At 55.0% G+C, this 25,682-nt stretch overlaps 1 protein-coding gene across 1 annotated transcript; it reads right to left on the bottom strand.

The window, feature by feature from the left end:
- Positions 1 to 20,181: 20,181 nt before the first annotated feature.
- On the bottom strand, positions 20,182 to 21,741 carry LOC128901042 (cornulin-like). Its single transcript, XM_054182791.1, has 2 exons — positions 21,604 to 21,741; positions 20,182 to 21,282 (listed from the first exon to the last, which is right to left on the bottom strand). Exons 1-2 carry the CDS (start codon positions 21,739 to 21,741, stop codon positions 20,182 to 20,184), a joined length of 1,239 nt encoding a protein of 412 aa, XP_054038766.1.
- Between the last annotated feature and the right edge of the window lie 3,941 nt (positions 21,742 to 25,682).

The raw sequence follows: 25,682 nt of genomic DNA, 5'->3' as shown, positions 1-25,682 counted from the left end.
GGCGTAACCCTTTGCCGTAGAAGTTCGGGCTCCTTTGTTTCTTGCTCGTCCCTTTGGGGTCGTGGCTCTGGCTGGATGCTCTTGTCACAGAGGACTGCTGGTGGCTGGGGTGACACGGAGCACTTCTTCACGTAGATGGGCTGTCCCTGGTTATGGGGCTGTTGACAGACAATCTCGTAGGTGGTAGCTTCAGGATGCTTCGAATTCTGGATCACGTGGATCAAGTACGCAACAGTCTGAGGGTCACAGGACTGAGGGAGGACCCGGACCTCTGGCTGTACATCTGGCTCAGCGGGGATATAACGGACCCTCACGTCTGTGACAGAGGCCGTCTCTCCTGGAAGGCAGAGGTCTCTGTTATCCACATCCACGGTTTGATAGAGACGCCTCTCGTGCATTTGTCCTTCGTCCAAATGTGTCACATCAGGCTCACATGTTTCTTCCTCATCTAAAAGGATTTCATCCTTTTTGAGCTCGCATCTTTCTCGTCTCTCGCATGTGTCTCTCTGGTCGGTGGTGGCACCTCGCTCTTCCCTCTCGCTTGTCTGGCGGCTGCGGCGCTCATAGACCTGCAGCTCCAGCTCCCGTTGGCAATCGATCCTCCTCTCCCGCACGGGCTCTTCCCTCTCTCTTCCTTTGACAATCCTCCTCTCCTCCTCTGCTTCTTCGCACTCACGGGGACAGTCCCTCCTTTGCACGTCCTCACATGGCTCCCGTTCCCGGGACACGCGGCGGATCTTCACGTCGGCTTCTGCTGCCGCTACGGCGGTCTCTCTTGTCCTCTCGTATCTCACCGACTCACGTTGTCTCCTGCCATCGTCTTCCGGCTCGCATCTCTCTCGTCTCTCGCATGTGTCTCTCTGGTCGGTGGTGGCACCTCGCTCTTCCCTCTCGCGTGTCTGGCGGCTGCGGCGCTCATAGACCTGCAGCTCCAGCTCCCGTTGGCGATCGATCCTCCTCTCCCGCACGGGCTCTTCCCTCTCTCTTCCTTTGACAATCCTCCTCTCCTCCTCTGCTTCTTCGCACTCACGGGGACAGTCCCTCCTTTGCACGTCCTCACATGGCTCCCGTTCCCGGGACACGCGGCGGATCTTCACGTCGGCTTCTACTGCTGCTACGGCGGTCTCTCTTGTCCTCTCGTATCTCACCGACTCACGTTGTCTCCTGCCATCGTCTTCCGGCTCGCATCTTTCTCGTCTCTCGCATGTGTCTCTCTGGTCGGTGGTGGCACCTCGCTCTTCCCTCTCGCGTGTCTGGCGGCTGCGGCGCTCATAGACCTGCAGCTCCAGCTCCCGTTGGCGATCGATCCTCCTCTCCCGCACGGGCTCTTCCCTCTCTCTTCCTTTGACAATCCTCCTCTCCTCCTCTGCTTCTTCGCACTCACGGGGACAGTCCCTCCTTTGCACGTCCTCACATGGCTCCCGTTCCCGGGACACGCGGCGGATCTTCACGTCGGCTTCTACTGCTGCTACGGCGGTCTCTCTTGTCCTCTCGTATCTCACCGACTCACGTTGTCTCCTGCCATCGTCTTCCGGCTCGCATCTTTCTCGTCTCTCGCATGTGTCTCTCTGGTCGGTGGTGGCACCTCGCTCTTCCCTCTCGCGTGTCTGGCGGCTGCGGCGCTCATAGACCTGCAGCTCCAGCTCCCGTTGGCGATCGATCCTCCTCTCCCGCACGGGCTCTTCCCTCTCTCTTCCTTTGACAATCCTCCTCTCCTCCTCTGCTTCTTCGCACTCACGGGGACAGTCCCTCCTTTCCACGTCCTCACATGGCTCCCGTTCCCGGGACACGCGGCGGATCTTCACATCGGCTTCTGCTGCCGCTACGGCGGTCTCTCTTGTCCTCTCGTATCTCACCGACTCACGTTGTCTCCTGCCATCGTCTTCCGGCTCGCATCTTTCTCGTCTCTCGCATGTGTCTCTCTGGTCGGTGGTGGCACCTCGCTCTTCCCTCTCGCGTGTCTGGCGGCTGCGGCGCTCATAGACCTGCAGCTCCAGCTCCCGTTGGCGATCGATCCTCCTCTCCCGCACGGGCTCTTCCCTCTCTCTTCCTTTGACAATCCTCCTCTCCTCCTCTGCTTCTTCGCACTCACGGGGACAGTCCCTCCTTTGCACGTCCTCACATGGCTCCCGTTCCCGGGACACGCGGCGGATCTTCACGTCGGCTTCTGCTGCCGCTACGGCGGTCTCTCTTGTCCTCTCGTATCTCACCGACTCACGTTGTCTCCTGCCATCGTCTTCCGGCTCGCATCTTTCTCGTCTCTCGCATGTGTCTCTCTGGTCGGTGGTGGCACCTCGCTCTTCCCTCTCGCGTGTCTGGCGGCTGCGGCGCTCATAGACCTGCAGCTCCAGCTCCCGTTGGCGATCGATCCTCCTCTCCCGCACGGGCTCTTCCCTCTCTCTTCCTTTGACAATCCTCCTCTCCTCCTCTGCTTCTTCGCACTCACGGGGACAGTCCCTCCTTTGCACGTCCTCACATGGCTCCCGTTCCCGGGACACGCGGCGGATCTTCACGTCGGCTTCTACTGCTGCTACGGCGGTCTCTCTTGTCCTCTCGTATCTCACCGACTCACGTTGTCTCCTGCCATCGTCTTCCGGCTCGCATCTTTCTCGTCTCTCGCATGTGTCTCTCTGGTCGGTGGTGGCACCTCGCTCTTCCCTCTCGCGTGTCTGGCGGCTGCGGCGCTCATAGACCTGCAGCTCCAGCTCCCGTTGGCGATCGATCCTCCTCTCCCGCACGGGCTCTTCCCTCTCTCTTCCTTTGACAATCCTCCTCTCCTCCTCTGCTTCTTCGCACTCACGGGGACAGTCCCTCCTTTGCACGTCCTCACATGGCTCCCGTTCCCGGGACACGCGGCGGATCTTCACGTCGGCTTCTGCTGCCGCTACGGCGGTCTCTCTTGTCCTCTCGTATCTCACCGACTCACGTTGTCTCCTGCCATCGTCTTCCGGCTCGCATCTTTCTCGTCTCTCGCATGTGTCTCTCTGGTCGGTGGTGGCACCTCGCTCTTCCCTCTCGCGTGTCTGGCGGCTGCGGCGCTCATAGACCTGCAGCTCCAGCTCCCGTTGGCGATCGATCCTCCTCTCCCGCACGGGCTCTTCCCTCTCTCTTCCTTTGACAATCCTCCTCTCCTCCTCTGCTTCTTCGCACTCACGGGGACAGTCCCTCCTTTCCACGTCCTCACATGGCTCCCGTTCCCAGGACACGCGGCGGATCTTCACATCGGCTTCTGCTGCCGGTACGGCGGTCTCTCTTGTCCTCTCGTATCTCACCGACTCACGTTGTCTCCTGCCATCGTCTTCCGGCTCGCATCTTTCTCGTCTCTCGCATGTGTCTCTCTGGTCGGTGGTGGCACCTCGCTCTTCCCTCTCGCGTGTCTGGCGGCTGCGGCGCTCATAGACCTGCAGCTCCAGCTCCCGTTGGCGATCGATCCTCCTCTCCCGCACGGGCTCTTCCCTCTCTCTTCCTTTGACAATCCTCCTCTCCTCCTCTGCTTCTTCGCACTCACGGGGACAGTCCCTCCTTTGCACGTCCTCACATGGCTCCCGTTCCCGGGACACGCGGCGGATCTTCACGTCGGCTTCTACTGCTGCTACGGCGGTCTCTCTTGTCCTCTCGTATCTCACCGACTCACGTTGTCTCCTGCCATCGTCTTCCGGCTCGCATCTTTCTCGTCTCTCGCATGTGTCTCTCTGGTCGGTGGTGGCACCTCGCTCTTCCCTCTCGCGTGTCTGGCGGCTGCGGCGCTCATAGACCTGCAGCTCCAGCTCCCGTTGGCGATCGATCCTCCTCTCCCGCACGGGCTCTTCCCTCTCTCTTCCTTTGACAATCCTCCTCTCCTCCTCTGCTTCTTCGCACTCACGGGGACAGTCCCTCCTTTCCACGTCCTCACATGGCTCCCGTTCCCGGGACACGCGGCGGATCTTCACGTCGGCTTCTACTGCCGCTACGGCGGTCTCTCTTGTCCTCTCGTATCTCACCGACTCACGTTGTCTCCTGCCATCGTCTTCCGGCTCGCATCTTTCTCGTCTCTCGCATGTGTCTCTCTGGTCGGTGGTGGCACCTCGCTCTTCCCTCTTGCGTGTCTGGCGGCTGCGGCGCTCATAGACCTGCAGCTCCAGCTCCCGTTGGCGATCGATCCTCCTCTCCCGCACGGGCTCTTCCCTCTCTCTTCCTTTGACAATCCTCCTCTCCTCCTCTGCTTCTTCGCACTCACGGGGACAGTCCCTCCTTTGCACGTCCTCACATGGCTCCCGTTCCCGGGACACGCGGCGGATCTTCACGTCGGCTTCTACTGCTGCTACGGCGGTCTCTCTTGTCCTCTCGTATCTCACCGACTCACGTTGTCTCCTGCCATCGTCTTCCGGCTCGCATCTTTCTCGTCTCTCGCATGTGTCTCTCTGGTCGGTGGTGGCACCTCGCTCTTCCCTCTCGCGTGTCTGGCGGCTGCGGCGCTCATAGACCTGCAGCTCCAGCTCCCGTTGGCGATCGATCCTCCTCTCCCGCACGGGCTCTTCCCTCTCTCTTCCTTTGACAATCCTCCTCTCCTCCTCTGCTTCTTCGCACTCACGGGGACAGTCCCTCCTTTGCACGTCCTCACATGGCTCCCGTTCCCGGGACACGCGGCGGATCTTCACGTCGGCTTCTACTGCTGCTACGGCGGTCTCTCTTGTCCTCTCGTATCTCACCGACTCACGTTGTCTCCTGCCATCGTCTTCCGGCTCGCATCTTTCTCGTCTCTCGCATGTGTCTCTCTGGTCGGTGGTGGCACCTCGCTCTTCCCTCTCGCGTGTCTGGCGGCTGCGGCGCTCATAGACCTGCAGCTCCAGCTCCCGTTGGCGATCGATCCTCCTCTCCCGCACGGGCTCTTCCCTCTCTCTTCCTTTGACAATCCTCCTCTCCTCCTCTGCTTCTTCACACTCACGGGGACAGTCCCTCCTTTGCACGTCCTCACATGGCTCCCGTTCCCGGGACACGCGGCGGATCTTCACGTCGGCTTCTACTGCTGCTACGGCGGTCTCTCTTGTCCTCTCGTATCTCACCGACTCACGTTGTCTCCTGCCATCGTCTTCCGGCTCGCATCTTTCTCGTCTCTCGCATGTGTCTCTCTGGTCGGTGGTGGCACCTCGCTCTTCCCTCTCGCGTGTCTGGCGGCTGCGGCGCTCATAGACCTGCAGCTCCAGCTCCCGTTGGCGATCGATCCTCCTCTCCCGCACGGGCTCTTCCCTCTCTCTTCCTTTGACAATCCTCCTCTCCTCCTCTGCTTCTTCGCACTCACGGGGACAGTCCCTCCTTTGCACGTCCTCACATGGCTCCCGTTCCCGGGACACGCGGCGGATCTTCACGTCGGCTTCTACTGCTGCTACGGCGGTCTCTCTTGTCCTCTCGTATCTCACCGACTCACGTTGTCTCCTGCCATCGTCTTCCGGCTCGCATCTTTCTCGTCTCTCGCATGTGTCTCTCTGGTCGGTGGTGGCACCTCGCTCTTCCCTCTCGCGTGTCTGGCGGCTGCGGCGCTCATAGACCTGCAGCTCCAGCTCCCGTTGGCGATCGATCCTCCTCTCCCGCACGGGCTCTTCCCTCTCTCTTCCTTTGACAATCCTCCTCTCCTCCTCTGCTTCTTCGCACTCACGGGGACAGTCCCTCCTTTCCACGTCCTCACATGGCTCCCGTTCCCGGGACACGCGGCGGATCTTCACATCGGCTTCTGCTGCCGCTACGGCGGTCTCTCTTGTCCTCTCGTATCTCACCGACTCACGTTGTCTCCTGCCATCGTCTTCCGGCTCGCATCTTTCTCGTCTCTCGCATGTGTCTCTCTGGTCGGTGGTGGCACCTCGCTCTTCCCTCTCGCGTGTCTGGCGGCTGCGGCGCTCATAGACCTGCAGCTCCAGCTCCCGTTGGCGATCGATCCTCCTCTCCCGCACGGGCTCTTCCCTCTCTCTTCCTTTGACAATCCTCCTCTCCTCCTCTGCTTCTTCGCACTCACGGGGACAGTCCCTCCTTTGCACGTCCTCACATGGCTCCCGTTCCCGGGACACGCGGCGGATCTTCACGTCGGCTTCTGCTGCCGCTACGGCGGTCTCTCTTGTCCTCTCGTATCTCACCGACTCACGTTGTCTCCTGCCATCGTCTTCCGGCTCGCATCTTTCTCGTCTCTCGCATGTGTCTCTCTGGTCGGTGGTGGCACCTCGCTCTTCCCTCTCGCGTGTCTGGCGGCTGCGGCGCTCATAGACCTGCAGCTCCAGCTCCCGTTGGCGATCGATCCTCCTCTCCCGCACGGGCTCTTCCCTCTCTCTTCCTTTGACAATCCTCCTCTCCTCCTCTGCTTCTTCGCACTCACGGGGACAGTCCCTCCTTTGCACGTCCTCACATGGCTCCCGTTCCCGGGACACGCGGCGGATCTTCACGTCGGCTTCTACTGCTGCTACGGCGGTCTCTCTTGTCCTCTCGTATCTCACCGACTCACGTTGTCTCCTGCCATCGTCTTCCGGCTCGCATCTTTCTCGTCTCTCGCATGTGTCTCTCTGGTCGGTGGTGGCACCTCGCTCTTCCCTCTCGCGTGTCTGGCGGCTGCGGCGCTCATAGACCTGCAGCTCCAGCTCCCGTTGGCGATCGATCCTCCTCTCCCGCACGGGCTCTTCCCTCTCTCTTCCTTTGACAATCCTCCTCTCCTCCTCTGCTTCTTCGCACTCACGGGGACAGTCCCTCCTTTGCACGTCCTCACATGGCTCCCGTTCCCGGGACACGCGGCGGATCTTCACGTCGGCTTCTGCTGCCGCTACGGCGGTCTCTCTTGTCCTCTCGTATCTCACCGACTCACGTTGTCTCCTGCCATCGTCTTCCGGCTCGCATCTTTCTCGTCTCTCGCATGTGTCTCTCTGGTCGGTGGTGGCACCTCGCTCTTCCCTCTCGCGTGTCTGGCGGCTGCGGCGCTCATAGACCTGCAGCTCCAGCTCCCGTTGGCGATCGATCCTCCTCTCCCGCACGGGCTCTTCCCTCTCTCTTCCTTTGACAATCCTCCTCTCCTCCTCTGCTTCTTCGCACTCACGGGGACAGTCCCTCCTTTCCACGTCCTCACATGGCTCCCGTTCCCAGGACACGCGGCGGATCTTCACATCGGCTTCTGCTGCCGGTACGGCGGTCTCTCTTGTCCTCTCGTATCTCACCGACTCACGTTGTCTCCTGCCATCGTCTTCCGGCTCGCATCTTTCTCGTCTCTCGCATGTGTCTCTCTGGTCGGTGGTGGCACCTCGCTCTTCCCTCTCGCGTGTCTGGCGGCTGCGGCGCTCATAGACCTGCAGCTCCAGCTCCCGTTGGCGATCGATCCTCCTCTCCCGCACGGGCTCTTCCCTCTCTCTTCCTTTGACAATCCTCCTCTCCTCCTCTGCTTCTTCGCACTCACGGGGACAGTCCCTCCTTTGCACGTCCTCACATGGCTCCCGTTCCCGGGACACGCGGCGGATCTTCACGTCGGCTTCTACTGCTGCTACGGCGGTCTCTCTTGTCCTCTCGTATCTCACCGACTCACGTTGTCTCCTGCCATCGTCTTCCGGCTCGCATCTTTCTCGTCTCTCGCATGTGTCTCTCTGGTCGGTGGTGGCACCTCGCTCTTCCCTCTCGCGTGTCTGGCGGCTGCGGCGCTCATAGACCTGCAGCTCCAGCTCCCGTTGGCGATCGATCCTCCTCTCCCGCACGGGCTCTTCCCTCTCTCTTCCTTTGACAATCCTCCTCTCCTCCTCTGCTTCTTCGCACTCACGGGGACAGTCCCTCCTTTCCACGTCCTCACATGGCTCCCGTTCCCGGGACACGCGGCGGATCTTCACGTCGGCTTCTACTGCCGCTACGGCGGTCTCTCTTGTCCTCTCGTATCTCACCGACTCACGTTGTCTCCTGCCATCGTCTTCCGGCTCGCATCTTTCTCGTCTCTCGCATGTGTCTCTCTGGTCGGTGGTGGCACCTCGCTCTTCCCTCTTGCGTGTCTGGCGGCTGCGGCGCTCATAGACCTGCAGCTCCAGCTCCCGTTGGCGATCGATCCTCCTCTCCCGCACGGGCTCTTCCCTCTCTCTTCCTTTGACAATCCTCCTCTCCTCCTCTGCTTCTTCGCACTCACGGGGACAGTCCCTCCTTTGCACGTCCTCACATGGCTCCCGTTCCCGGGACACGCGGCGGATCTTCACGTCGGCTTCTACTGCTGCTACGGCGGTCTCTCTTGTCCTCTCGTATCTCACCGACTCACGTTGTCTCCTGCCATCGTCTTCCGGCTCGCATCTTTCTCGTCTCTCGCATGTGTCTCTCTGGTCGGTGGTGGCACCTCGCTCTTCCCTCTCGCGTGTCTGGCGGCTGCGGCGCTCATAGACCTGCAGCTCCAGCTCCCGTTGGCGATCGATCCTCCTCTCCCGCACGGGCTCTTCCCTCTCTCTTCCTTTGACAATCCTCCTCTCCTCCTCTGCTTCTTCGCACTCACGGGGACAGTCCCTCCTTTGCACGTCCTCACATGGCTCCCGTTCCCGGGACACGCGGCGGATCTTCACGTCGGCTTCTACTGCTGCTACGGCGGTCTCTCTTGTCCTCTCGTATCTCACCGACTCACGTTGTCTCCTGCCATCGTCTTCCGGCTCGCATCTTTCTCGTCTCTCGCATGTGTCTCTCTGGTCGGTGGTGGCACCTCGCTCTTCCCTCTCGCGTGTCTGGCGGCTGCGGCGCTCATAGACCTGCAGCTCCAGCTCCCGTTGGCGATCGATCCTCCTCTCCCGCACGGGCTCTTCCCTCTCTCTTCCTTTGACAATCCTCCTCTCCTCCTCTGCTTCTTCACACTCACGGGGACAGTCCCTCCTTTGCACGTCCTCACATGGCTCCCGTTCCCGGGACACGCGGCGGATCTTCACGTCGGCTTCTACTGCTGCTACGGCGGTCTCTCTTGTCCTCTCGTATCTCACCGACTCACGTTGTCTCCTGCCATCGTCTTCCGGCTCGCATCTTTCTCGTCTCTCGCATGTGTCTCTCTGGTCGGTGGTGGCACCTCGCTCTTCCCTCTCGCGTGTCTGGCAGCTGCGGCGCTCATAGACCTGCAGCTCCAGCTCCCGTTGGCGATCGATCCTCCTCTCCCGCACGGGCTCTTCCCTCTCTCTTCCTTTGACAATCCTCCTCTCCTCCTCTGCTTCTTCGCACTCACGGGGACAGTCCCTCCTTTGCACGTCCTCACATGGCTCCCGTTCCCGGGACACGCGGCGGATCTTCACGTCGGCTTCTACTGCTGCTACGGCGGTCTCTCTTGTCCTCTCGTATCTCACCGACTCACGTTGTCTCCTGCCATCGTCTTCCGGCTCGCATCTTTCTCGTCTCTCGCATGTGTCTCTCTGGTCGGTGGTGGCACCTCGCTCTTCCCTCTCGCGTGTCTGGCGGCTGCGGCGCTCATAGACCTGCAGCTCCAGCTCCCGTTGGCGATCGATCCTCCTCTCCCGCACGGGCTCTTCCCTCTCTCTTCCTTTGACAATCCTCCTCTCCTCCTCTGCTTCTTCGCACTCACGGGGACAGTCCCTCCTTTGCACGTCCTCACATGGCTCCCGTTCCCGGGACACGCGGCGGATCTTCACGTCGGCTTCTACTGCTGCTACGGCGGTCTCTCTTGTCCTCTCGTATCTCACTGACTCACGTTGTCTCCTGCCATCGTCTTCCGGCTCGCATCTTTCTCGTCTCTCGCATGTGTCTCTCTGGTCGGTGGTGGCACCTCGCTCTTCCCTCTCGCGTGTCTGGCGGCTGCGGCGCTCATAGACCTGCAGCTCCAGCTCCCGTTGGCGATCGATCCTCCTCTCCCGCACGGGCTCTTCCCTCTCTCTTCCTTTGACAATCCTCCTCTCCTCCTCTGCTTCTTCGCACTCACGGGGACAGTCCCTCCTTTGCACGTCCTCACATGGCTCCCGTTCCCGGGACACGCGGCGGATCTTCACGTCGGCTTCTACTGCTGCTACGGCGGTCTCTCTTGTCCTCTCGTATCTCACCGACTCACGTTGTCTCCTGCCATCGTCTTCCGGCTCGCATCTTTCTCGTCTCTCGCATGTGTCTCTCTGGTCGGTGGTGGCACCTCGCTCTTCCCTCTCGCGTGTCTGGCGGCTGCGGCGCTCATAGACCTGCAGCTCCAGCTCCCGTTGGCGATCGATCCTCCTCTCCCGCACGGGCTCTTCCCTCTCTCTTCCTTTGACAATCCTCCTCTCCTCCTCTGCTTCTTCGCACTCACGGGGACAGTCCCTCCTTTGCACGTCCTCACATGGCTCCCGTTCCCGGGACACGCGGCGGATCTTCACGTCGGCTTCTACTGCTGCTACGGCGGTCTCTCTTGTCCTCTCGTATCTCACCGACTCACGTTGTCTCCTGCCATCGTCTTCCGGCTCGCATCTTTCTCGTCTCTCGCATGTGTCTCTCTGGTCGGTGGTGGCACCTCGCTCTTCCCTCTCGCGTGTCTGGCGGCTGCGGCGCTCATAGACCTGCAGCTCCAGCTCCCGTTGGCGATCGATCATCCTCTCCCGCACGGGCTCTTCCCTCTCTCTTCCTTTGACAATCCTCCTCTCCTCCTCTGCTTCTTCGCACTCACGGGGACAGTCCCTCCTTTGCACGTCCTCACATGGCTCCCGTTCCCGGGACACGCGGCGGATCTTCACGTCGGCTTCTACTGCTGCTACGGCGGTCTCTCTTGTCCTCTCGTATCTCACCGACTCACGTTGTCTCCTGCCATCGTCTTCCGGCTCGCATCTTTCTCGTCTCTCGCATGTGTCTCTCTGGTCGGTGGTGGCACCTCGCTCTTCCCTCTCGCGTGTCTGGCGGCTGCGGCGCTCATAGACCTGCAGCTCCAGCTCCCGTTGGCGATCGATCCTCCTCTCCCGCACGGGCTCTTCCCTCTCTCTTCCTTTGACAATCCTCCTCTCCTCCTCTGCTTCTTCGCACTCACGGGGACAGTCCCTCCTTTGCACGTCCTCACATGGCTCCCGTTCCCGGGACACGCGGCGGATCTTCACGTCGGCTTCTACTGCTGCTACGGCGGTCTCTCTTGTCCTCTCGTATCTCACCGACTCACGTTGTCTCCTGCCATCGTCTTCCGGCTCGCATCTTTCTCGTCTCTCGCATGTGTCTCTCTGGTCGGTGGTGGCACCTCGCTCTTCCCTCTCGCGTGTCTGGCGGCTGCGGCGCTCATAGACCTGCAGCTCCAGCTCCCGTTGGCGATCGATCCTCCTCTCCCGCACGGGCTCTTCCCTCTCTCTTCCTTTGACAATCCTCCTCTCCTCCTCTGCTTCTTCGCACTCACGGGGACAGTCCCTCCTTTGCACGTCCTCACATGGCTCCCGTTCCCGGGACACGCGGCGGATCTTCACGTCGGCTTCTACTGCTGCTACGGCGGTCTCTCTTGTCCTCTCGTATCTCACCGACTCACGTTGTCTCCTGCCATCGTCTTCCGGCTCGCATCTTTCTCGTCTCTCGCATGTGTCTCTCTGGTCGGTGGTGGCACCTCGCTCTTCCCTCTCGCGTGTCTGGCGGCTGCGGCGCTCATAGACCTGCAGCTCCAGCTCCCGTTGGCGATCGATCCTCCTCTCCCGCACGGGCTCTTCCCTCTCTCTTCCTTTGACAATCCTCCTCTCCTCCTCTGCTTCTTCGCACTCACGGGGACAGTCCCTCCTTTCCACGTCTTCACATGGCTCCCGTTCCCGGGACACGCGGCGGATCTTCACGTCGGCTTCTACTGCCGCTACGGCGGTCTCTCTTGTCCTCTCGTATCTCACCGACTCACGTTGTCTCCTGCCATCGTCTTCCGGCTCGCATCTTTCTCGTCTCTCGCATGTGTCTCTCTGGTCGGTGGTGGCACCTCGCTCTTCCCTCTCGCGTGTCTGGCGGCTGCGGCGCTCATAGACCTGCAGCTCCAGCTCCCGTTGGCGATCGATCCTCCTCTCCCGCACGGGCTCTTCCCTCTCTCTTCCTTTGACAATCCTCCTCTCCTCCTCTGCTTCTTCGCACTCACGGGGACAGTCCCTCCTTTGCACGTCCTCACATGGCTCCCGTTCCCGGGACACGCGGCGGATCTTCACATCGGCTTCTACTGCTGCTACGGCGGTCTCTCTTGTCCTCTCGTATCTCACCGACTCACGTTGTCTCCTGCCATCGTCTTCCGGCTCGCATCTTTCTCGTCTCTCGCATGTGTCTCTCTGGTCGGTGGTGGCACCTCGCTCTTCCCTCTCGCGTGTCTGGCGGCTGCGGCGCTCATAGACCTGCAGCTCCAGCTCCCGTTGGCGATCGATCCTCCTCTCCCGCACGGGCTCTTCCCTCTCTCTTCCTTTGACAATCCTCCTCTCCTCCTCTGCTTCTTCGCACTCACGGGGACAGTCCCTCCTTTGCACGTCCTCACATGGCTCCCGTTCCCGGGACACGCGGCGGATCTTCACGTCGGCTTCTACTGCTGCTACGGCGGTCTCTCTTGTCCTCTCGTATCTCACCGACTCACGTTGTCTCCTGCCATCGTCTTCCGGCTCGCATCTTTCTCGTCTCTCGCATGTGTCTCTCTGGTCGGTGGTGGCACCTCGCTCTTCCCTCTCGCGTGTCTGGCGGCTGCGGCGCTCATAGACCTGCAGCTCCAGCTCCCGTTGGCGATCGATCCTCCTCTCCCGCACGGGCTCTTCCCTCTCTCTTCCTTTGACAATCCTCCTCTCCTCCTCTGCTTCTTCGCACTCACGGGGACAGTCCCTCCTTTCCACGTCTTCACATGGCTCCCGTTCCCGGGACACGCGGCGGATCTTCACGTCGGCTTCTACTGCTGCTACGGCGGTCTCTCTTGTCCTCTCGTATCTCACCGACTCACGTTGTCTCCTGCCATCGTCTTCCGGCTCGCATCTTTCTCGTCTCTCGCATGTGTCTCTCTGGTCGGTGGTGGCACCTCGCTCTTCCCTCTCGCGTGTCTGGCGGCTGCGGCGCTCATAGACCTGCAGCTCCAGCTCACGTTGGCGATCGGTCCTCCTCTCCCGCACTGTGTCTTTCCTCTTTGCATCATGTCTTTCTTCCCAGTTGTTTACCTGACTGATATCTCTCTCACTTTCTGTATAGTCAACCTTATGTTCATAGATACGTCTCTCTGGCTCACAAGTCTCGTTGTACTTGACGTCAAGTTCTAGCGGTTCCTCTATGTATGTCTGATGTGGGCGTCTTGAGTCCAGACATTCAGGCTCACGTTTCTCATTGCTGATGTGTTCAAATTCTTTTTGTTCCAGCTCACGTAGGTGGTAGCGGCTTGTCTCTTTTGTGACTAATTCAGGTTTACGTGGCTGATTGCGACTTCCTCTATCTGCTTCTTGTGGCTGCTGGTTGCTTTGATCGTATGCTTGTATTGCTGTCTCATGTGGCTGATGGCTACTCCACCGGTTTGGCAGTGGTTGAGCTTCCCTCGTAAGGCTGCGACTCCTTGCATCCGCCAGTTGTTCTGGCTGAGGCTCCTCTTGATTTTGCCTTCCATCTGCCTGAAGTTCCTGCTCATGTGCTTGCAAGCTGCCACGCTTGCAAAGTTTTACTTCTCCTCTTCTGTCTGGCTCCGGTGGTTGACGTCTTCTCTGGTTGTTCCATTGGTCGCATGGCTCCTGGCTTCGTTCTTCGTATACCTGAGGGATTGGCTCCCCCGGCTCCCTTCTTCGTTTTGTGTAGTTTCTGCTTTGTGTTTTATGTTGCTGGTGATGACTCCCTATTTCCTCTAGTGTTTCAAGTTCCTTGACCCTGGTTTCTCGTTGCAGCTCATATTCATTGGCGGGATCATGATTACTCTCACAAGTTTGTTGTTCCTCTTCCTGGAGCTGCTGACGGCTCCCTCTGTTATTAATTTCAGGCTCTTGGAGTGACTTGCTACTGGCCGTTAGCTTTGTTCTTTGCCGAAGGCATGGTCCATTCGGCAGGTACCAGTAGCAGGCCTTAGCCACTCTGAACACCAAAAGCAGGAATTCATTAAAATCTATTTCCCCGTCACCATCCCACTCCAGAAACTGCAGAATCTTGTCAATCGTCTGAGGGTCATGTGGCGTCTGCAGGGAAAACACACACAGGGGAACAAGAAAGGGATTTTAGCCTTCCTGCTTCTTGTCAGAGAAATGCAAAGACAGGAGCAATTGCAGTCTTTTCTCCTTCCATATCTCACACCTTCACAGCAAAAACACTATGTCTTTGTTCTCCATTTTCCTGGTTGCTCCCTGGCTGCAGCTAACTAGCTCTCTTCTCTTTAAGATATACTTTATCCCTCTACTAGATGCATTTTCTTCCTACCTTTGAAAGAAAACCATACCTCTCCACAGCGCATTCTCCAGCTTTTGCCCATTTGCTCATGGCAAAATGGATTGGAAGAGCTGTCAAAGCAGTTGGTATAAAGGAACTCAACTGCTGATCCCTTTTGGTAAAAGCCTCACAATCCCACTGTCATAAGAATCATCCCCTCCCCAGGAGGAGATTTTGCAGTCCCTGCACTCAAGTCTTGGCTCAAGCCCTCCCCCTTGCAGCAGCACTCACAGCTATGACATCTGCAAACTCCCTCTGGATTAATTCTTTCATCTTCCTTCGGCTGAGGTTGGAGCAGTCTCCATCTTCCTTTGCATATTGGTGAAAGACGCTGCTGATGATGGAAATGCTGTCTAAGAAGCGAGACATCTTCCTGCAGATTCAAGCAAGCCTGCAAAAAAAGGAGCAGACCTAAGGGTGGGAGATTTGCTTGTCTCTGAGCGTGAAAAGGAGGGAGAATTGCTGGGGTCAAGCTGCATGTGTTAATGGGATGCTGAGTGCCATGTGTTGTGTGTCCCCTCCTGTGCCACGGTGAGCTCTGTTTCACCAGAGGACTGGGAAGAAATTCAAATGCTTAGGGGTTTTAGTGGGATGGGGAGTGTCCTTCAACTTATCTACTGACGTGTTTGAATGACGTTTGATAGGGGATGGCAGGATGCCTGCATTTATGGATCGCAGGGAGGGGACTGGGGATGATGACTCAAGAGATGCCCCAAGAACCCATCCCCATGGGGCAATACCAGGTACTTATGTTTCCAGGACCCACGCTGTCTCTACCTGGCACTGAGGTACACTGGCTTCTCTGGAACAGGTTAGAGGATGTCTAACGCAGCGCTGGCATGGCCTGAGACAAGATCTAGTTGGGTCAGAGACAGGTAGAGTGCTCACAGGGAGTTAAAACAAGGCCTGTGGCTGATGTTCCTGTGACCCATAGTAATGCAAAACAGTTGATAAAGCTTTCTTTAAGCATCAGTTCATTGGCAAATAGACTTTGGCCAGAGGGGAACTGCCAGATCACCTAGGTCAGGGCTACTTATTTAATTTTACTGGGATCTGCATGGCAGAAAGCAGTGCTCCTGTTGGAGCTTTGTGTCTGGAAACCTCAGAAGCCACCTTCTTCCTTCCTCCTCACAGGATCCCCAAGCCTGTTCTCAGGCACATCAGTGCTGAGACCTCAGCTGTCAGCTGGGGAAGCTGTGCTGTGTCTGCCTTGCCGCTTCTGTAACATGCGCATACGCATGAACACATGGGCACACCTCTGCATATGAAATCCCGTGTTTTGGTGTTTCTGTAGAAACCGGAAAATTCCTCCCATCTGTTCATTCTGGCTGGGAGCTGACTCCAGACCAAAGTCAGGCACAAAACCTGGCTCCCTCCCTCGTTTCCCCTTTGAGAAAAGCTGCCTCTACACACGGACACACAACGAGAGCATGCGGGTGTCCCAATAACACAAACCAACATTTCACTGGATAGAAACGCAAAAGACTCTCAGAAAATACTGCGGCAGGAATGACACTGCCACCCAACATGAATCCCATAGAAATAGCATGTCCTTGCCCGGCAAAGTGCATGTTTCAGAAGGAGTGACTTACCCAAATCACCAAGGGGATCGAGTGGGGTTCCTGTGAAGCCGTGCGGAGTGATCAGAGGACCTGAGTGCTTTTATAGGGTCCTTGACGGAGCTGCAGAAAGGAGACACCCTTTGTGGACATTGTCCTGATTCATCTTTGGCCAAGCCCAGCTGCACCTTCACGTCCTCAAACGGGTTATTTAACTTATCATCCCCTTACCTATCATTTTAACCCAGAAATAGCAGTTGCCATGTGGCAATTCAGGCACTGGCTGGTTCCACCTAATCCAGACTGTAAAGTTATTTTACAGGCTGATTGTATTTCAGATTTTAAAAGATCTAGAGTAGCTATGAAGTGTATATATGTATTAACGGGAGGGTGTATTTTTATATAAATGTGTGTTTGTATAGGTATGAATTTTTATATGTATAATACACACACAAAAATAGTACCAGAACGAAATTTTGAGGATGGGGACAGAAGCGCTGATGGTGGCAGAACACACGATGAGCAGACCAGAGACAGATGAGATCTGTATGGCCCGTGATCCTGGTACCACAATACCAGAGATTATTTTTATTTGCTTTTTCTGCAGTTCCTTTGGCACCTTGGGCCTGAAGTCAATGGGGTTTAGGTCTGGCTTTCGCTCACAGAGGGACAGAAGAAGACCTAAGTGCTATGAAAATGGTGAAATGCAGGTTCACAGCAGTGAGATCCCCCAGTTCCTCCAAGATCTTGGCTTGTGTGGCGTCCTTGTAGAGCGTGCTGCAAGATGTAATTTATTTTTTGTAATTTCTTATCAAGGATCATTTTGTTATATTATCCAGGTCTTTGTTGGAAAAAACCCAACCCAAAAAAGAACATTTTTAAATGGCAAAGTTTGCAAAATGAATTTTCGTACAAGAAAACATCTGTTCAATAAGCGATGACTTTTCATTGAGAAAAATCACGATAAAATTTTTTTCATATTAACTGTCTTCCATGAATGACTTTCATTTCAACTTTGCTTGATCTTTAATTAAAAATAAAAGCAGAAACCTCTCTGCTGAGAGGTCGATTCATGTTGAATCTTCATCTGGTTGCCCTAGGCAGCTTTTGCTGTAATTACCTCTACAACCTTCTTTTTTTTTTTTTTTTTTTTTAAATCTTTTAACAGTAAATTAATTAGAGACCAACTGGTTTCGTTATTCACCCCGGACTCTCCCACTACACAGAGCAAATAAGGAAGATACCAGCTGTGCCACCTGGGCCCCTGCTTTTGGTTTTGGAGGTAGGATGCTTCCTTGACACGCGTGACGGAGACATTGCAGAGAGCCTCCAGAGCATGAACTTGTCACGCAGCCTTGGGTGAGTGGCTCATCTGGCCCATCTGTAAGGTAAGATCATACTGGGTGTAGGAGTCTAATTAATTAGTGCTGGTTACACCTTGGGGATACTCATACAAGTGCGTACGAAGGATTGTTACTAACCATACTTCATTTTTGAGCTTTTTTTCAAGATTAAATTATACTTGTGCAAATTATACCCCACCTGTGGGATAATAATACCCTTGGGAAACTGTAATTTTATGGTAGATTGGAGTTATTATTAAAATTAGAGTATTACAGTGCAGCTTGGTGTCCTGTAACAGTCGGTAATCCCCCCGGCAGGGGCTGGGGCAGTGCAGGATGGATGGGTGCCATTCGGGTATCGACGCACGAAAAGGTACGTTGCGTTTCGGCCCTGTTCACCTGCTTCCTTGTGCTTTGCTGCCATTCAAAGCAAGACGTTTCAAAGCACTGAAACCCCCTTTTCTCCAAGGGTTTGGTTTTCCCCAAAAATACTTTCATGAGATGGGACTTGGGTCGGTTTTGAAAAGCTGTTACCCAGGAGGGTGGGCTCCGTCCTTCTTTTTACCCAATTCTGCACCCGTCCCCGTCAACATTTATATAGGGTGACTGAACTTGTATTTCATTGATCTTAGAGGAATTGGGTTCCTTGTGGGGTGTATAAAAGACCTTTTCTCTTCCAACACCACCCAGGTTTACAGGACTCTTAAGTATTTGCATCAGTGGGATAATTTTCATGTTCTACTTAAAATGAACAAAAAAAAAATGCTTAACTTCAAATATGACACTCCTGATGGCAAAAGTAATGTTATTCAGAATACAGCGTATGATTAACATGTCCCTAACAGGGCTTGTGTGAACTGGGAGGTCAGGTTTTTATTGATGCTGCAAAAGGTGGTGGTTGAGGGATAGACCGACTACAGGGGGATGGTTTGGTCTGGTGACTTTAGACCCTAAGCCGGAACTACTGAGAAGCAAAGAGCTATTGGACAAACCTCTGAGACCTGGAGTGGGTCCAGAGGAGGCCACGAAGATGCTGGGAGGGCTGGAGCCCTTCTGCTGTGAGGACAGGCTGAGAGAGCTGCGGGGGTTCAGCCTGGAGAAGGGAAGGCTCCGCGGAGACCTTGGAGCCCCTTCCAGTCCCTCAAGGGGGTCCAGGAAAGCTGGGGAGGGACTCTGGAGCAGGGAGGGGAGCCACGGGACGAGGGGGAAGGGTTTGCCACTGGAAAAAAGGGGAGATTGAGATGAGATGTGAGGAAGGAATTCTTGGCTGTGAGGGGGGTGAGCCCCTGGCGCAGGTTGCCCAGAGAAGCTGTGGCTGCCCCATCCCTGGAGGGGTTCAAGGCCAGGTTGGACGGGGCTTGGAGCAACGTGGGCTGGTGGGAGGTGTCCCTGCCCAACGCAGAGGGGGAGAGCTAGATGATCTTTAAGGTCCCTTCCCACCCAAACCATTCTGTGATTCTATTTTACAAGAAAAATGGAATTCCCTGGAAAATGGAATGTTTTGAAGAATGTCTCAGATGGATTGGGGTTTTGACAGATAGGTGATGAAATTTAAGTCTTGACTCTCCCGTCGGGTGTCCACAGCTGTCATGAAGTAGGTCAGAACTTTTTTTTTTTTAATACGTTTCATCAGTAGTAGAGCAGACTGGTGTACTTTGTGTCTAATACATTGAATTTTGACATTAGGACTTTTAAACCAAATCATTTTTGTGATGTACATTCTGGGGATAGTTTTGAAATGCTGGTTTTTCTGATTCAGCACTTAGCAAATTGTGAAATTCTGGGGTGTCCCAGAGGAATGACGTTTTATTTTCCAGTGAGGTCTCTGCGTGCTGCTTGTCACTGGCCACAAAGCAGGTGGTGCGGGTGCATTTATCGTGTGCTGATTTTGCTGATAGGTCGCAAGTGAAAAACAGGCTGAGCATCACCCTCCCTGCGGGACGCCGAGCCCTGGGCCTGCCTGGTGGTCCAGCACGTCTGAACCCCCTAATAAACCTCACTGACTTCACCAGACTGCTCATGCCCACAGAGTTACCCACATTCCTATGTGCGCATCTGGACAAGAGCCCGAGGACCTGGTACCCTGAACCGCCTGAGCTGACTCTGAGTTTGGGATTGGCTCTGTTTGCGTGTGGTTTGCATGTCAGCTTTTTCCCTCTAACCTCCCAGTTATTGCTGGGACTGGATGTACCCGAATAATCCTTTTTTCCTGTGTTTAATATATCTCCACTCCTTCCTTTGGAGACTTCCATAGCTAATAGGGATTTGTGATCTTCATAGCATGCTCCACATTCCCCTTGCTTCTGAGACTACTACTAAGTGAGGTTAAATAGGACAAATCTCTCCCATTCAGCGTTAAGCAGCTGTTTATTCTTTCCACAGCAGACATGAAAAATGCCCGGAGCAGATGGATGCTGGGAGGAGTCTGTTCAGGTTGGCCGCGCTTTTGTGTTAATCCAGCCTTCTACCCCCTCGGAAGACATCTCTTGCAGGGATGTCACATCCCAGCCCGCAGGGAGCAATTGATCCACCTCGGCTAAATGGCAAAGGCGGCTGAGCAGCAGCTCCTTTAGGTTATTCACCCCCAAGACACACCTGCATCTCTGTAGCCATCCCTCCACCTGCACCCTGGGGCAACCTGGCCGTATGTGATGCAAGGGACGGATGCTCACGCAAGGGATGGACCCCATCATGTCACCCTGGCTGTTTGCTCAGAGCCAGGCTGAGGGCACGCTGGCAGCAACACAATGGGACACTGTGCCGTTTTGTCTTCAGTTTTATTGTTTTGCTTACACAGGCAGAAGCAGCCCAAGACAGAGTAAGAGGGAAGGTCTCTAGTCATGCACAGCCCAGTACAAACCAGGGGAGGTGAAGCCCAGGGTTAATAAGGAATTGGGCAAGAGATGACAAATAGAAATGCAAAACACAGAGTGGGGACGGGGCAAAATGTACCTCCTCGCGGTGGGCAACATCTTCACTTAGACTTGCCTTTACTGCTGTGGTGGCCACTGATACAGAGACTGCAGAACCTGTTGCTCTATAGGGGGTTGTTTGTGCTGATGAGTGTCTTGAGGTTGTGCTGGACAAGATGGAGCCTCTGCCCCGCTGTGCTCCTGCTCCAGCACCTTGGATTCAAGGACCCACTGGAAAGCTGGGTTGTGGTGCGTTCCCTGGGGCTTGGGATCCTGACAGGGGCTTGCACCCTGCTGTGGGGGTAGCAGCTTCTGGGTCTTGTCAGGGTTGGGGTCCTGCTGAGGGGCCTCGCAGACCTGGGTCTTGTTCTTTGGGTTTCTTCTTTGTGTCTCAGAGGGACAATTCAGGTCCTGCTCTGCTGACTCTGTCTCTGGACTCTGATGGTGGTTTGAACCCTGTCCTGGTGCCTCTGTTTTTTTGGCCTGGTGGGTTTTTGGGTCCTGTTTTGGTGACTTAGTCTCTTCAGCCTTATGAGTATTTCTGTTCTGCTCTGGGGTTGCAGTGTCCAGAATCTCACCTCTCTCTGGATCCCCTTCTGATGCTCCAGTCCTGTCATCCTGATGGTTGTCCCGGTCCTTCTCCTTTGTCTCACCCTCCAGGGTTTGTTGGTTGTCCCGGTCCTGCTTTGGTGTCTCACCTTCCTTGGTTTGTCGGTTGTCCCGGTCCTGCTTTGGTGTCTCACCTTCCTTGGTTTGTCGGTTGTCCCGGTCCTGCTTTGGTGTCCCACCCTCTTGATTTTGATGGGTGTCCTGGTCCTCCTCCTCTGTCTCACCCTCTTGGTTTTGACGGGTGTCTTGGTCCTTCTCTGGTGTCTCACCCTCCTGAGTTTGATGGTTGTCAGTGTCCTGAACCTGATTGTTCACACCCTGCTCGGGGACCTGCTGGTTGCGGGAGACCCTCCCTGCTGTGTGCCGCCTTGATGGCTGCTCCCCATCTGCCTTCTCTTCCTCTGTCAGCTCTTGACCATCTTCCTGCCCCTGGCCAGGCTGCAGCGGCTTGTAACAAGCCTTGGCCGTGCGGAAAACCAGGCTGAGCAACTCACTGAAGTCAACCCTGTAGCTGCTGTCGTCATCCAGGAAGCGCAGCACTTTCTTGACAGTTTTGGGGTCCTGGGGGTTCTGTAAAGAGACAAACGGTCTTGACAAAGCCCATGAGCCATTTGTGCCACCACTCTAGGAGCACTCAAGCAGTCTCAGGGCAGAAATCCAGCCCCATGGCCCCCCACACTGTGGCTTGTGTTGCTCCCCACAACGAGCTCTACAAGCTGCTGGCACAGAGTCAATGATCATCCTCTCTTTTTCCCTATAGATCCTGGGTTTTGAAGGCATCTGTGCCTTTCGCAGGGAGCCAGGTGTCCTGTACACCCACACGGGAGAGCCTGGCTTTACTGATCCCAGTCCTACAGCCCAAAGGTGCCAGTGGCAGGGCCAGATCCTCACCTCCATCGCGTCCTCGAACTCCTGCTCAATGAGCTGCCTCAGCTCCTCCCTGCTCAGGGGGCTGCAGTTGCCGTCGCTTCCGCCACACAGGTAGACAGGAGCACTGATGTCATGGATGTTTTCCTCGGGCTGGGCCATCTCCTTGCAAAACTGAGGTAGCCTGTGAGAAAAACACAGACAAAAAGGGCTTTTTTTTTCTTTGTCTGGTTTTCAGATAAGTTGCTATTAAAAAAACACTGTGAGAGGGAAAGAAGAGCCAGAGAAGGGCACAGATAAAATGAGACTATGTAAGGGAAGGGAAAGAGAGAGCAAGGAAAGCACATCTGGAAAACGGAACTCAGCTATGGAGATGACTGGGATTGAGGACCAGCAGGTGATGGCTGGAGAGGTGAGAGACAGCGAGAGCTGAAAGGCTGGGGGCACACAGTGAGGGAGGAGAGCAAAAAAAATCCCATTTGGCTTTCTCTGGAGCAGAGCAGAGCTGTGAATGAAGATCGTCTCTTCCAAACCGTGGAATAGTTTAAATCCAGGTCTCTTACTGTGTTCTTTTTTTTCATTTTTTTCCTTTAGGAGAGTTCGGCAGTGGCAGCTCCAGGGACGTCCTCACAGCAAGGAGCTTTCCTACTGGCAGCAAAGTCAGACAGCGTGAAAAGTGTGTCTGGGCTTACCTGGATGAGTAGCAGGAGCGTGGAGCTTCGTGAGCGTAGTCTGGAGCAAATCAGCTCTCGGTCGTCTTATATAGAGTTGAGGATCACAGCCTGCATCTTCCCGAGGAGACACCCCTTCAGCAGAGTGACCTGAATCATCTCACACCCAATTACATTGTCAAGCCCCTGTCTTCATTTGTCTCTTTCTCATTAACTTCTGCTCTGATGCTTTTCTCTGGAGTTAACACATGATCCTTCCTAAGCTTGCCCCACCTGCAGACACACTTCAGAGGAATTAAACAGAAAAGGCTATTTTTACCACTGGAGGATTTAGTTTAAGGTGATGTCTGAGCAACGCCCCGGACGCTTGTGTTTGGCAAATGTGTTTTGTGAGAAGATCCCCGGTGACTGACACGCAGGGGAGGAGACCGCCCAGGACTGATTTCATGGTGAATAAAGAGAAAAGAAAACAAAGGGGGAAAAATGAGGATATTGTGATGCATCAAGATTAATCTGATCACATCAAGATGAATGTGATTCCTTCCAGAAACTCCTGATGGGGAGGTAGGCATCGAGCAAAGAAATCATTTCAGCAGAGAAATCTTTTCAAACAGTGCCACCAAGTGGCACTTGGAGCAGGACAGAGGGGTGACATGGTGTGTCCCAGGGCCAGTGAGCAGCTGGGGACTATGGGCATGGTGGGCTGCAATGGCCCATTTACCAGAAGAGGAAACTGATGCACATGGGATTTCAAATCCCTGCGCTCCATCCAGCACCAGTCCCCACTGCAACCCTGTGGCTGAGGCCACCAGTGGGTTAACTGGGAGGCCCACAGGCCTAAATGCAATTATTGCTGTTTGCTCAGGAAAATAAATGTTATGTCTCCCTCTGCTGTCTTATCGCCTCCCAGGTGCTGCAAATGTAGTGTGATATGAAAGTTGTCTCCTAGGCACTTTGAGTGAGACTTTGAGGTGTCCTCACTACAGCTTTCTATTTTTTAAAGTCCTTTTCTTGGCCAATTCATGGTTAATATGAAAGACCAGAAAAAAAAAGATATCACAAGTGCATGTAGCTTTTAAAGTACAAGGTGTTTTGGGCACAGAAAATAAAACACACCCAGTTTTGTATTAAAAGTGCTTTCAGGAAGATGCCCTGGCTTGCTCTGGGCCTGGCAGGGGGAAAGTTAATGGGTCCCACTGGGTTTGTGTGAAATCCTCGCAGGTGGGCAGGGAAGGACTGGGAGGGGATAAATACGGGAGGCTGCAGGGTCAGGAGAGCTCTGTGAGTTGCTCTGTCCTTTGTGTGCTGAGTCCTCCTGAGCTCAGGGCTGCTTTTTCTCTGGCCAGTTCTGTCCAAGCCATGCCCTTTCTTTAAGCTGAGAGACTTCTCATATATTGCAGGTTTAATCCCAAGTACCATCAAACAGCTCTTCTGTCAGTGCCCAGGGAGGAGCCGTGATCTCCCTTTTCTTTCTGTCTCTCAATCTATCAACCTTCCTCTCGCGTCTGCATGGAAACGTGCCGCTTTCCTCTTACCCTGTGGCACGTTGGCTGCTCACCTTCTCGTTAAGCTGCAAGAAGGGTGGGAGGCATTTGCTGGGGCACCTTGGAGAAGCAAAAGCATTTAGGGTGTTTTTGCTGAAGTTATTTCTAGTCAAACCACCCCGACCCTGCGCAGGGTGGTTTCTCCTCTTGTAGACAGCCACAGACAATAACAGGTTTATGTTGTACAGGGTTTTGTACCTGCTTTATAAAGCAGAAAAGGTTAGAGGGTCAAATAATGAGTGAAGAAGTTAAAAGCGCTGCAGAACGCAAAAGAGGGAAACACCACCATTAGTGGAGCTTGCAATAAATCATGGTGAACGCAGGCAGTGAAGGGCAGGTGCTTCTGAGCCTTGTGCTAAAGAAATCCCACCAAACCTCAGCAGTGCTGCCTTGAAGAGCCGTGAAATAGGAGGGGAGGCTTTGCCTGAGCTCACACCTGGTTTGTGATGGTGCTGGGGGGATTTGAAGAGGATTGGGAAGGGGCTGGGAGGGGTCCCTCTGAAAAGGTCTGTGAAGAAGCTGGTCTTCCTTGGAGCTCCTCTGCAAGAGAAAAGCAGCTTTTGTGCTGCTCTTTACCCTGAAAACTGCTCTTCCAGCAAAGCTGAATACAATTAGCTCACGATGCCTTTGGCTGAGATAAAGCTTGAGCTCAAATTTCTCTGTTTTCATCCAATATCAAGAGGGGGTATCAGTCTCTAAGGCTGTGCCCCATGTGCTTAGAGATTCCTGGACGCCCCAAGACCTTCAAGCCCTGCTGGTGCTGGAAAGGGGTCATTAGCACCACAGCTCAAATTTTGGGGCAGGAGGGGCAGCACCTTCCTTTAGCGTGATTGATCATCACCTGCACTTGAGAGAAGAATAAATACTTTGGGAGTTTTTGTTCAAAGCAGCCAAAGTGCACATTAATCGGGGCTGGCTTTCCAAGGTGGATTTACCATGGAGACATGGAGGTAAGGTGCACGGTGCGGCAGAGGAGAAGGAGGAGGAAAGATGTCTGCGGCGCTTTGTTAACTTGGCAAACTCACTCCACTAATATTCACAAGTCTTTGAGGTGTATTTGCTGAAGGAGCTCTCTTTTCTGAGCTCACCTCTAGAAAATGTGTCGGGGCACTGGGCAAACCAGCTTCACTGGATAGGTAGAGTGTGTATTCAGGCTTAGGCTGCTGGTAAAAATGCTCTCTGGTTGCTTCCTTTAAGCAGTTTGACCACTTAATTTTATCCGCATCTTTCCAGTCCACCTTTCTTTCTGTTTCTTGGTAAAAATGATATTGTAAGCGGGCTGGTCTGGGCTTTCACACAAGGGGCAGCTGTGGTTGCCCAGGCTGTGGACTGCCTGGCTGGGATGGGTTTGGAGGAGTGATGTGCACCAGGGCTGGGTGAAGCTGAAGGTGACACCTGGCTCACGGCAGCATGGGGACTTTGGTGTGGTCATTTGGAGGAAGACACGTGTCAGAAGTGCAGACAAAAAGAAAGGTGTGGAAAATCTAAGCGTTAAGCAAGAGCGTTAAAATAACTTAGTAGCTGTTATTACCGCCATGGTGATTGCTGAAGATCTACAACTTAGGTCATGCTTAAATTTCATAGAATCATAGAATGGTTAGAGTTGAAAAGAACTTTAAAGACCGTCTCATCCCACCCCCTGCCCTGGGCAGGGACACCTCCCACCAGCCCAGGTTGCTCCAAGCCTTGTCCAACCTGGCCTTGAACCGCTCCAGGGATGGGGCAGCCACAGCTTCTCTGGGCAACCTGGGCCAGGGGCTCACCCCCCTCACACCAAAGAATTTCTGCCTCACATCTCATCTCAATCTCCCCTTTTTCAGTGTAAAACTCTTCCCCCTGGTCCCATGGCTCCCCTCCCTGCTCCAGAGTCCCTCCCTAGCTTTCCTGG

The sequence above is a fragment of the Rissa tridactyla genome, chromosome 23 (assembly GCF_028500815.1).
Source record: "Rissa tridactyla isolate bRisTri1 chromosome 23, bRisTri1.patW.cur.20221130, whole genome shotgun sequence".
NCBI classification, from domain to species: Eukaryota; Metazoa; Chordata; class Aves; order Charadriiformes; family Laridae; genus Rissa; species Rissa tridactyla.
The sequence above is the reverse complement of the archived record's forward strand: the minus strand, read 5'-3'. Positions and strand labels throughout refer to the sequence as shown.

Bases quoted from the DNA above. Each gene is read 5' to 3' on its own strand.
- LOC128901042 (XM_054182791.1), bottom strand. From the start codon at position 21,741: ATGGCCCAGCCCGAGGAAAACATCCATGACATCAGTGCTCCTGTCTAC. The intron at 21,283-21,603 runs GTGAGGATCTGG...GTCTCTTTACAG, and splicing joins AGTTCGAGGACGCGATGGAG to AACCCCCAGGACCCCAAAAC.